Below are 13012 nucleotides of genomic sequence, written 5' to 3'. Positions count from 1 at the left end.
CAAGCGACAGATGAATTTGTACCAAAATACCATAAAGTTTGATTGGGCGGCCTTTAAAGTTAACAACAAAATATACAGAAAGTATTTTCTCCTCCCTTTTAAAACTTGATAAGCACATTATTATTTTTCTATCCTGACTGGGGACGATTGTATGGTTAGGTTAATATTTTATTATTTGCATTTAGCATTGTTTTTTTCACCCTGCTGAAAGTAAAACCCCATTCATTAGAAAAGACCTGCAAACAATTTCTGGGTCACAATCCACCAGTTGAGAACCGCTGATTTAAATGGACTGCAAAAATGTAAAAGGATTTAAAATGACAAAAAAAAGATTAGAACAGAAATGAAAATATAAATAATAAAATATAAAAATAAAGTAAATAAAGAGAGAATGAGATGACATGGAGGAAGACTGAAGGAAAGATAGACATGGTCCCAGTGTTTGAATGTGACTTGCTTGCTTGCCGGATAAAATATACAGTGTTTATCTAATAACATTTTTGAGGTTTGCTTTGAAGAGCGGAAAATCACATTTTCATCCCAAAATATATAATAATGGAGGGCACTTGAGAAGAACCTTCAAACCTTGTTTATTGGTGAGTCAATGTTTGTTTGTGTATTTCTACAGATGGGACGATGGGAAAACCACTCACTGAAGTTGAAGTTTCCAGTGTGGCCGCGTTATAATTCATTCGGAGACATGGACGCTGATGAGAACCACTTGAGCATTGTGACTCTAGAGGAAAGACCCTTTGTTATAGTGGATGATGTGGACATTCTTACTGGCACATGTATGCGAAACTCTGTACCTTGCAGGAAACACATTAAAGAGTGAGTTATGTTTTATTTATTTATTTAACTTTAAAGAACAACTTTAGCAGATTATACCAGTTTTGAATAAACCAATAGGTTCTGCAGGCATTATACATCCTGTCTTAACCTTTAGCATGAGAGCTTTCTTTTCCTGGGGAATACAGGAATAATTGTGTTGTCTCTAATGTGGTTATGAACTTTTTAGTGTGTTATATTTAGAACTTATTAGATTGAGCTATCTTCAATCTTTCTCAGTATCAGCTGTGTTTCTGTATCTCTGTGCCTGTATATGCTGCAGTAATACCACGGAGGGCTCCTATGTCAAGAAATGCTGCAAGGGCTTTTGTATAGACATCCTGAAGAAGATTGCCAGAAATGTAAAGTTCACCTATGATCTTTACCTGGTCACAAATGGCAAACATGGCAAGAAGATCAATAATGTGTGGAACGGCATGGTGGGGGAGGTTAGTCACTCTAAAAGACCTAATGAGTCATCCATCCATCCATCGTACTATTTATCTATATAACAGTCTATCTATCTATCTATCGTTCGTTCTATCGTTCTATCTATTTATCTATCTATCTGTCGGTCCGTCCAATCTATCTATCTATCTATCGTTCTATCGTTCTATCGTTCTGTCTATAATTCTATCTATCATATATCCACCGGGCTATCAATCTGTCTGTCTATCTATTGGTCTATCGTTCTGTCTATCAATCTGTCAATCAATCTATCTATCAATCATTCTATCTATCATTCGTTCTATCGTTCTTTTGTTTGTTCGTTCTATCATTCGTTCGATCGTTCTATCTATTTATCTATCAGTCGGTCCGTCCAATCTATCTATCTATCTATCTATCTATCTAACATTCTATCTAACTATCATTCTATCTTTCTATCTATCATTCTATTTGTCATTCGTACTATTTATCTAACGGTCTTTGAAATCTGTTTATCATTCTATCTGTCTTTCTCATTCCCTCATTCTATCAGTTGTTCTATCTGTATCTATCATTCTGTCTATCATTCTATCTATCATATATCCGTCGGTCTATCAATCGTTCTATCAGTCTGTCTGTCTATCTATCGGTCTATCTTTCAGTCTATATATTTGTCTATCTATCTATCTATCTATCTATCTATCTATCTTTCTGTCTATCAGTCAATGGGTTTATCTATCGGTCTATCTATTGGTCTATCTATCATATTTTTATGGCATCCATCCATCCATCCATCCATTTATCCATCCATCCATGTGTATTTCGGTTTCATTCAGTGTGTTTGCTTTTTCTTGAGGTGTTTTCTCTTCCCTGCTCTGTAGGTATTCAATAAAAAGGCGGTAATGGCCGTGGGCTCATTGACTATAAATGAAGAGCGGTCCGAAGTCATAGACTTCTCTGTCCCATTTGTTGAGACAGGCATCAGCGTGATGGTGTCACGTAGCAATGGAACGGTGTCACCTTCTGCGTTTCTAGGTATTAGATGAAATAATATCTTTGAAATCCCCCCTGGAATCAGTGTTTTTCTTATCTCTTCCTTCCCCCATGCATTTTCTCAATTCTCTTTCCTCCCTCAGAACCCTTCAGTGCTTCAGTGTGGGTTATGATGTTTGTCATGTTACTCATCGTCACAGCAATCGCTGTTTTTCTCTTTGAATTCATCAGTCCGCTCGGTTTCAATAGAAACCTGGCACAGGGCAAAGGTATGATACACAACATCAAACACACAGTCAGCCTCTGCTTTAAGATGATCTGAAACAGTCAGTGTATATATAGTTAAAATTTAAAAACCTGAACATTAAACATTTAAACAATAAGCACCTTGAGTACCTGTAGATCCACAATTCTCTGGTCACTTCCTGCTCACTCCTCACTTCTACTCTCTAACTTTCCCTCTTTCTGTTATACATTTCTGAAGACCCTCATGGACCCTCCTTCACCATTGGTAAGGCAATCTGGCTGCTGTGGGGTCTGGTGTTCAACAACTCCGTCCCAGTACAGAACCCGAGGGGCACTACCAGTAAATTTATTGTATCCGTATGGGCCTTTTTCGCTGTGATCTTCCTGGCCAGCTACACTGCCAACTTGGCTGCCTTTATGATCCAAGAGGAGTTTGTAGACCAAGTCACAGGCCTCAGTGACAGAAAGGTAATTTTTTTGTGTCATGAAATATAGTGAGCTGTCTTACTCTCAACTGCTTCTCTAAACTCTATGTGTATTAGTGTTGTCAAAAATGTCAATATTTCGATATGTATTGATACTGAAATATCTGAAACGATTCCAATACTCTTTTCTGCAGTATCGATACACCGATACCAGCTGCACTTTCTTGTTCTCCTCTCTGACAGCGAGTTGACACGCACCCGCCTCTTCTCATTCAGTCGTCTCATTCACTCCATACATTTTGGCGCGGAATTGCGCATAATTCTAGTAATTCCCGCAGATTTCACGCTTATATCCGAAGCGCACATAATAAAGCCGCCTCTGAAATACAAGTGCCAAAATGAGCTCTTTTTCACAACTTATTAATGGTCAAATACATTAAAAAATAATGCCACAATGACCATCTTGGTGAGTATTAATGTAAACACAGTCATAAACAGTTCAGGAAAAATGTGTAACAGTATTTTCTGAATTTTCAGCAGCCATTACATTACAGTCTTCAGTGTCACATGATAATGTGCTGATTTGCATGCTTACAATTCCTTGTAAATGTAAAAATATGCAGTTGGTGCTATGGGAAGTTATTTCTACCTAATTTCTACTTTAAAAAATAACTTTTATTGGTGTAAACTTATGTATTCTGTTTGATTCAGTGATAATAAATAATTTGAATAAAACAAGTTCATTTAGATGTTACAACATGAAGCACAGTTTTTAGACTACCTGACAAAATATATTTTACAGTGCACTGTCTAGTTGGCAGCTCACTAGGTTTTGAGAAAGCGTCCGTATGTCATTATAAATTTACAAGATGGATCGTCTGAACTACACCAGTTACTAGGTTTATCTCCCTGGATTTATTTCTGTATTTGAGCTGGTATTGATTCTCTCCATGTATCTCTTTAAGCTGCCCTCACAGTTCTCTATGTAATTGATGTATTTATTTTTATTTTTTTCTCTTTCATAGTTTCAGAGTCCCTATTCCTATTCACCACCGTTTCGCTTTGGGACCGTGCCTAATGGAAGCACAGAGCGAAACATCAGGAAAAACTACCCAGACATGCACCAGTACATGGTGAAATACCATCAAACTGGAGTTCAGGATGCACTGGTCAGCCTCAAGACTGGGTAGGGCTGGGATATTCAGTTTTCTTGCATGGTCAAAAAGGTTATTTTTGTCAGACATAATGTTAATTTTTCTGTGTATATATACAGAAGCCAATATTTGTGCGTTTTTGTTTTATACAGTAAATTGGATGCTTTCATATATGATGCGGCTGTGCTCAACTATATGGCGGGGCGTGATGATGGCTGTAAGCTAGTAACTATTGGCAGTGGCTACATCTTTGCCACAACAGGATATGGTATTGCCCTGCAGAAAGGATCCTACTGGAAACGGCTGGTCGACCTTGCTATCCTCGGGATCATTGGAGATGGTATAAGTGTTTTTCTGCATTTCTCTCTTGTTATTCCACATATCTCATGACCTCTGTATTAAACACTATCTCTGTTCCAAACCTTAGTGAGATTCCTTGCTCTCTACATTGGCAGCATTCTAAATGAAATGGAATTTCATAAATTATTTATTTAAAACACTGTTAACACTCACCCAGATGCATAGCATCAAGAGCATGATTTGGATAGATTTTAACTTAGCGCATGTTATTGATGCAATACTCTGATAAGCACAAAACATACATAGACACACAAATATGTAAGGGATAATGTACAGTTAGTCATCATTATTACAAAATAAACCCTGTTAGGGTGATCTGATGGATAGAACGTAATATATATATATATATATATATATACAGTTGCAAGAAAAAGTATGTGAACCACTTGCAGAATCTGTGAAAATGTGAATAATTTTAACAAAATAAGAGAGATCATACAAAATGCATGTTATTTTTTATTTAATACTGTCCTGAGTAAGATATTTTACATAAAAGATGTTTACATATAATCAACAAGACAGAAAAAGTAGCTGAATTTATTAAAATGGCTCCGTTCAAAAGTATGTGAACCCTTGATTCTTAATACTGTGTGTGGTTATCTGGATGATCTACGACTGTTTTTTTGTTTTGTGATGGTTGTTCATGAGTCTCTTGTTTGTTCTGAGCAGTTAAACTGAGCTCTGATCTTCAGAAAAATCCTCCAGGTCCTGCAGATTCTTCAGTTTTCCAGCAGTGACTGAATGATTTTGAGATCCATCTTTTCACACTGAGGACAATTGAGGGACTCAAACACAACTATTAAAAAAGGTTCAAACATTCACTGATGCTCCAGAAGGAAACACGATGCATTAAACTTTTTGAATTTGAAGATCAAGGTAAATTGTACTTAATTTGTCTTCTGGGAAACATGTAAGTATCTTCTGTTGCTTCCGAAGGGCAGTACTAAATAAAAAAAAACTGATATTTAAATGAAATAAGAAAAATTTGTACATCTTCATCCTGTTCAAAAGTTTTCACCCCCCTGACTCTTAATGCATCGTGTTTCCTTCTGGAGCATCAGTGAATGTTTGAACCTTTTTTATTAGTTGTGTTTGAGTCCCTCAATTGTCCTTAGTGTGAAAAGATGGATCTCAAAATCATTTAGTCACTGCTGGAAAGGGTTCAAATATGCAAAAAATCCTCGAAAACTGAAGAATCTGCAGGACCTGGAGGATTTTTCTGAAGATCAGTGCTCAGTTTAACTGCTCAGAACAAACAAGAGACTCATGAACAACCATCACAAAACAAAACAAAAAACAGTCGTAGATCATCCAGGTAACCACACACAGTATTAAGAACCAATGGTTCACAAACTTTTGAATGGGGTAATTTTAATAAATTCAGTTTTTTTTTTTGTCTTATGGATTATATGTAAACATCTTTTATGTAAAATATCTTACTCAGGACAGTACTAAATGAAAAATAACATGCATTTTATATGATCTTTCTTATTTTGTTAAAATTTTTCACATTTTCACAAATTCTGCAAGTGGTTCACATACTTTTATTTGCAACTGTATATATACATATATATATATATATATAATAAATTCTAATTAGTATTTCATGTAAATTTGTGATAAAAGACTATTTCAAATGGATTATGTTCTTCCTATGTGATTTAAGGATCATGTGACACTGAAAGGTGGAGTAATGTTGAACCTTTGTAACTATATTTCACTTACAATACTACTGTTTTACTGTACTTTTGATCAAACGCAGCGTTGGTGAGCATAAGAGACTTACAAACCCCACATTTTTGAATGGTAGAACAAAGTAGAACAAAACTGCTACAGTGTAGGAGATTGATAGCCAGGAACAGCAGTCAAATATGCAAAGCAGTCATTATTAAAGCAGTCATTATTTAAAAAAAAAAAAATGACAGCAGCTGTTATCAACCAATTAGAATGAAATATTCAAGGTGTGAAATAAAATATAAAGTAGTTAATTTAGATTAACCTATTGTACCATCTTCTTATTTTGGATGTAAAATGTCATAGAGCTTGTAGTGCTTTATCCATGAAGTGAATGTGTATCAAAATGTATCGAAAAAGATCATTATTTGATTCAGTTTATTTTTAATTTATTTAATACAATATCTCACAAGGCAACATTATTTTGCTGCCTATTTAACAGACTTTCTGTTAAGAACTTGCCTGAAATGCTTAAAAATGCTGCCCAGGTAAACAGCTCGCTAGTGTTTGGAACAGAGCCAGCCTGTTTTTCTGTGCATAAGTATTAGCTGTGATTTTGTGTTGTGTATTAGGTGAGATGGAGGAGCTGGAGGCCCAGTGGCTGACTGGTATTTGTCATAATGAGAAGAATGAAGTGATGAGCAGTCAGCTGGATGTGGATAATATGGCTGGTGTGTTCTATATGCTCGCGGCTGCCATGGCTCTGTCGCTAATTACTTTTGTCTGGGAGCACCTCTTCTACTGGAGGCTACGTTACTGTTTCACTGGTCTCTGTTCTGGTCGGCCAGGAATGCTCTTCACTATCAGCAGGGTATGTTCGCAGAAACACTACGGTAAATTAACTAGAGAGATTCTGTTGCTGAAGGCAACCATTATCTGCTCAATCTTGACATATTAACATGTCATGGTGGCTGTTAACCACAAATGTCTTAAAGAGTAGGGATTGCTGCTTATGTGCTGACAAACACATTTTTTGCTGTTAAATAAGAAAGAGCTTATATAACAGAATATAATAGCCCCAGCCACCGTCTCTAGAATACAGTTACAGGGTGCGGTTGTTTGTCACAGCAGGGATATATTACTTTATTCCATAGCTTTATAGAGTTTCAGAACCCAGAAAAAATACAGCGAGACTATATTGTGAAATATTGTGCTAATATATACTTTTTGGTGTTAGCCTCCACTTACGAACTTCTTTCTGTTCATCTTTCCGTCTTCATTCCACCTATAGGGGATTTGGAGTTGTATTCACGGTGTCCACATCGAAATGAAGAAAGCCCCAGAGTTGGGCTTCAGCCCTCAGGCCAACATGTTGCACCTTCTGAAATCGGCTAAAGAGATCACCACCCTTGGAGTTACCTCACCTAAACGCCCCGTGACTAGCATTCTCCCTCCTACCCCGGGCTTGTTGGAAATTATGGGCGGAGGAAAAGGTAACAACCTTGCCCAGAAAAACTTGCCCTATAGCAATGCCAGCACCATGCTTAGCAACCGTCACAAAGAGCCACTTAACAACACTCTCTTGCCAGGGCAACGTGCCCTGAGCTTGACGGATGCTCAGCCAGGTGTTGCTGGAAATGGTGGCTCAGGAGGCGGAGGTGAGACCATACGACCTCCTGCCTCCAAGCCACGTGCCCTGTGGAAGAAATCTGTGGAGACCCTACGGCAGAACCAAGGACCTGGGGGAAATTCCCCACCATCTGCCCCGCAGCCAACTGAGACCCTGCCTATGAAGAGCCAGCGCTACCTGCCCGAAGATGCACCTGCCCGCTCGGATATGTCAGATTGCTCTGGTCGGGTGGACTTGCAAAAGCAGCACAAGGTAAAAGAAACGGTTCGAAAACGGAACCGCCTACCGCGGGACCTGAGCGACGTGGAGCTTTCAACATTGCGGAGCCAGCCCAGCCAGCAGAGCAACCACAGCGCTCAGATCTACTCTCAGAGCAGCCAGGGGAGTCAGATTTATACCATTGACTCCATTGACCAGGAGCATGGGCTGCACTACCCAGATATCTTCAGCGACCACCGTGACAACAAGCACCGGCCATCCTCTTCTTCCGAGCAGCAGCCAATTCTGCAGCTCAACAGCAGTCTGCTCTCCCAGGCCCATGAACCGGACGTGATGCAAACCGCCATTGCAAAGGATAAAAAATACAACACATATGGAAAGCCCGGCGGCGCAGGGAGCATCGCCGGCGGGCCTGGTTCTACTCAGGATCCACGACAGACACATTGCCGTAGCTGCCTGTCGAAAGTGTCCAGTTACTCTGGGCTTTACACTGTACGGTCCCCTCAGTATCGCTGCGATGCCTGCCTGCACTCTGGAAACCTGTACGACATCAGCGAAGACCAGTTCCTCCATCCAGATGGACGGGGCATCGGCGGCGGAAGTGTTGACAGGGCCTTCTCTCCTTTTCTCCCCCAGCCTGATGCTTCCTTCACAGCCTATCTTCCCCAGAGTGACCAAGAGGGCGACGGTCTTATTAGTCACTACCAGAACGAGGGCGTAATCATCCGCCAGCACTCGTACGAGAACCTGCCCCAGAAGAGCACCTCGCGGCGGGTCAGCCTGCAGGACAACACGCCATACGCTAACATTCCCTCGGCGACTCTGATCCCAGACAAGCCCCTAAAAAATCAGTCGGTGCACCTAAACCACACGCTCGCGGGAGTGGGTGTCAGTGGACTCGGGATTGGCCGTCGCAGCAAGTCGATGTATCCAGCACGCCCGACGGAAAACCCCTTTCTCCAGACGCTCCGTGACGACCAGCGTCTAGCTCATGGCCGCAGCTCCACAGACATTTATAAGCAGCTGGTACCACTCACATTAGGCCAGGCTGATGGCAATGTGCTCGGAGTGGGGATGGCTACCCCTGACCTCTATTACCCCGAGCATGTGATGCCTTATGTAGCCCCTCCCCCTGTCGGCACATACACTGCCCCCAGGGCAATGAGTGCTGGGGGCGCTCGGCGCGTCTACAAGAGGATGCCGAGCATCGAGTCTGATGTCTGATAGAGAGAGAGGTCTGAAAGACTATGAAAAGACATGCATGGATATTTCCACCAGGATATGGCTTAACCGTGGAACTCTTGGCAGGACTGAAAAGCTTTATGACTATAAGGCAAGCAAGTTTGGAATATATTTTGTTTCCCTTCTTGGACTTATCTGTCTGAACAGAAACCAGAGTTCAACTTTACATCAGGTCCTCCCCTCTAGTCGAGCGGCAGCTCTGTGTCTTCCAGAAAACATCAGAAATGGTGGGCAGGACGCTCTTGCGCCTTCGAGCGAAGGAAGAGCAGCGAAAGCTGCTTGGAAGTACCAGGGGCAGCTCCAAAGAGTTTCCTTTTTCACGCAACACGAGCAACCAAAAAATTGAATAAATAAAACATACGTGAATATCCACATTCTGCACTTTTAAACACACACACACAAGAAATACACATGCACATGCAAGAGGCACAAACAATACATGATCTCAAACCACTGAAAGAACAACATTAGGTATAATAATAGAATCTCTCTTAGCCAAAAAATGTAATAGCATACATGACAGGTGTGCACTTGCACACAATGACACGCTCTGTAATAAATAATTGCTAAGCAGATCCAAACCTGATTGAGTTTTTGGAAAGGTGGCAGAACATCTGTTACATTGTTTGAACGGCTTATAAATGCATGTACGGATGCATTTCGATGTAAGAGCTGCACTGAGGCACAGTCCACAAAGACTGCTCAGCTGAAAGATTAGATTTCCATTCCAGCCTGTGACAAAATGCACTACCTGAATGATTAGTCTCGGGTGTAATCTCTGAAATAAAGTACGTTAGAGAATTTCAGAGAAGGAAAGCTTGGTGCACACAAGGCCTGCGACTCGTTCGTGTCTCTTGAGGACACCAAGAGGAAAAAGTCTTTGACCCTCCCCACCCTTGAATCTGTCCGTACCTTGCCTGCATGCAGAGCTCAAATGCAGGAAAACACTCCTCTGCTCACAGCACAACAGTGTAGTAAGTGTCAGTGTTCATTCATCTAAATTTTATCATCTTGAGCATATTTCTATAGTTGTCTAAATTATTGAAAAAAGTGATAGTCAATTTTTACACAGTTTTATACACTGCCAAATATTTGAAAAAGGTGTGCAAAGTATATTTATTGAGATGGGAGGAAAAGAAATGCAGGGAAGTGACAGAAAAAGAGGTATGCTGTCTTTTTTGTGGCCGTAAGGGACTCGGAGAAGGCGTAGACAATATAAAAGCCCACACCAACTAATGATGTCAATACAGAACCACCGAGAGTTAAAAAATTCCTGTTTGCCTCGAACACACAAACACATCACTTCCTGTAGAATCCAACCACAAACTCATACTTCACAAATATTTTTGGTTGTTTTGAATTATAATGGTCGTTCCAGCGATATGCACAATATCAGGTTGCAATATTATATTTATGTATGAAATTTCCTAGTTTTAATATGTTTTATTATTAGTTCTTCATTTTATGAATTGTTATACATGTGGAATTAATTTATTAATGTGATTTAATTGCGTATATATTTAAAAGAAAAAAGATAAGAGCATGTTAATCTTCTCTATGGTCAAACTTTTAGAATTGTTCTTTTTGATTTTGATGTGAATGGGAGTATATGTTTACAGTGAATGTGAAAATATGGATTCATCTCAGATGTGATTTTGATTCTCATTTGAATACAAACATAAAACTGTCGTATGACCAAATGTTAACTGGATCAACTTTCTTTGCTGTGTTTTCAGTAAACGCTGTGTCTGAAGCAAGTGAGGTTAACATTTCAGGGTATATAGGTTTCAGACTTACCACAACAAAAGAGTTTGAAAATAATAAAGAGTATATATTGTGGCTTTAGAAAAGAAAATAATTTCTCATAAGGTCAGTCTGTCATATGCTACATGCTTGCCTCTAGCCGTTTTGGTTCTGCCAATGTATCCGGACAGTCATTCTTGTGTTTACACTCCCAAGAAATATTCAAATTAGCTGTTTGTTTTTAACCTCATTAATGTCTACGAAATACTAGCATATTCATATTTCATATCAGCCTCCATGGAGAAGGCCTTGTTTGTGTGCATCAACATCTCACTTGAATGTAGACAACAACATCCAGATCCAAGACACCATAGTAGGACATTTCAATGTCAAGAGTAGATGGGTTGTGGTTAGATTGTAGTGGTTTACACAACCAGTATGAGTTTGTATTTACAGGTAGATTTGAACTTCGTCTGAATAAATCTATTTGCACATTGATCTGTTTTACATCATTTGCATCACTTTCATTATGCAAATTTAGACTAATTTACACTAGCTTGATTCCCTGTCTAGTACAACTGATTGTTAAAATAGTTAATAATGATAAATTATTCTAATTGAGTTTTATTCCTCAAAAACATTGCGCTGTATTCCTACAGTTCCTACCCATGTGGAAATGTGGAATTTTAATTTGTCATTAAAAAAAAAAAAATGCATGTTAAAACCACATGTAGACCTGAGAGTATAGAGTCAGCTGAAAACAGACATTATAGCCAAATGAGTGCAACATATTATTATTTGTATTGTTTTGACATGCATTCATTTCACTGGATGAGAAAATTATATTTATTTTTTTCCAGCAGGTTGTTTAGCAGACAGCAAGTCATTTTTGTACTGCAGAAGAAAATGTCAAATGATAATGGTGAGATGTAACCACTTCCATTTTTCAAAGTTTCCCTTTAAATATATTTTTACTGTCACTTGAGACTATTTAGGCTATTTTGAAATGACCAGTAACAGTATGTTTCATTCTTTTAGGTGAAATTTAAATATGCAAGTATTCAAAAGATCCAACTGATAGGTTGGCAGATGAGTAGTCCCCTGCTAGTGAAGCTAAAAGGTAGTTTTTCACATATTTTGGTCAAGGGGCATAACAGTGCATTTTTGCTTCATAAAATGAAGCTTGATATGAAATTGTAATGCTGTTTTTCTTTTAAACCCAATTACAGAAAACCACTGTTTTTTGTCAAGTTAATGAGTTAACTTATAATCACTGGAAAACTGCTAATTACATTACCACTTGTCAAAAACAAACAGGAAATCTTGTGCGTTGCTTATCGATGCAAAAAACATTGCCACAATGTCAGGGTATTGTGAGGGGACAGGAAGTAACCATTCAGACTGCCCTAGCAACCAAAGTCTCCATGGCCCTGTTTAAGATGTGTTTTGGTTGATCGGACACAAGTGGATGAGGGAGACACATACCCCTTTATAGCTGGTGTTTTTCCACTTTCGACCACTTCTGTCCTGATTTCTTCGAGGGGAGCATCTATGGGCGGGTAAATGTATGGGGTTTTTTTCAGATCTTTCCATCTAATGGACAAAATAAGCTTACGCAATTAACATATGAACGCTCACGGAGGCGACAGAAAAACACACTGAGAGCATCAGCTTTCATTTCTGCTCTGATAGCCGCAAGACCACGCTGTGAGTACGTGTTAGAAATCAGGAATGGCGTGAGAACATTGTGCTTGGTATGTTTTTCATCTCTAAACCAAACTTGGGTCTTCAGTCGACAAAGTTTAAATCCCGTCTGGCTACCGTAGTTTCCCATAATGTTTATACGTTAGGTGGCAAGTAGGCGGTCTTTTGCAGCTGTTCAAACTCATTGAACCACAGTCGAATGCATTTTCGACTACCTCTGGAAGTGGTCGAAAGTGGACAAGCTCAAAACGTTTTAGACCCCGTTTACACCTGTATTTAGCGTCGTCCACTTGTGATCCGATCAACCAAAACGCATCTTAATACCAAGTGTAAACAGGGCCTATGATAATTCTTTCTGTAGATTTTCT

General features: G+C 39.3%; 1 protein-coding gene across 1 annotated transcript in view; it reads left to right on the top strand.

The window, feature by feature from the left end:
* The window catches only part of grin2ab (glutamate receptor, ionotropic, N-methyl D-aspartate 2A, b), a 103932-nt gene extending 92494 nt beyond the window's left edge, over nt 1-11438 (top strand). The window contains exons 6-14 of the mRNA XM_051905464.1: nt 629-831; nt 1112-1277; nt 2136-2289; nt 2391-2516; nt 2732-2961; nt 3944-4104; nt 4225-4412; nt 6739-6977; nt 7398-11438. Coding sequence (XP_051761424.1) covers nt 629-831; nt 1112-1277; nt 2136-2289; nt 2391-2516; nt 2732-2961; nt 3944-4104; nt 4225-4412; nt 6739-6977; nt 7398-9179 — 3249 coding nt within the window. The 3' untranslated portion in view covers nt 9180-11438. The remainder of the gene's footprint in view (nt 1-628; nt 832-1111; nt 1278-2135; nt 2290-2390; nt 2517-2731; nt 2962-3943; nt 4105-4224; nt 4413-6738; nt 6978-7397) is intronic.
* Nucleotides 11439-13012: the final 1574 nt, after the last annotated feature.

Source organism: Ctenopharyngodon idella, chromosome 1 (genome assembly GCF_019924925.1).
Source record: "Ctenopharyngodon idella isolate HZGC_01 chromosome 1, HZGC01, whole genome shotgun sequence".
NCBI lineage: Eukaryota > Metazoa > Chordata > Actinopteri > Cypriniformes > Xenocyprididae > Ctenopharyngodon > Ctenopharyngodon idella.
The sequence above is the reverse complement of the archived record's forward strand: the minus strand, read 5'-3'. Positions and strand labels throughout refer to the sequence as shown.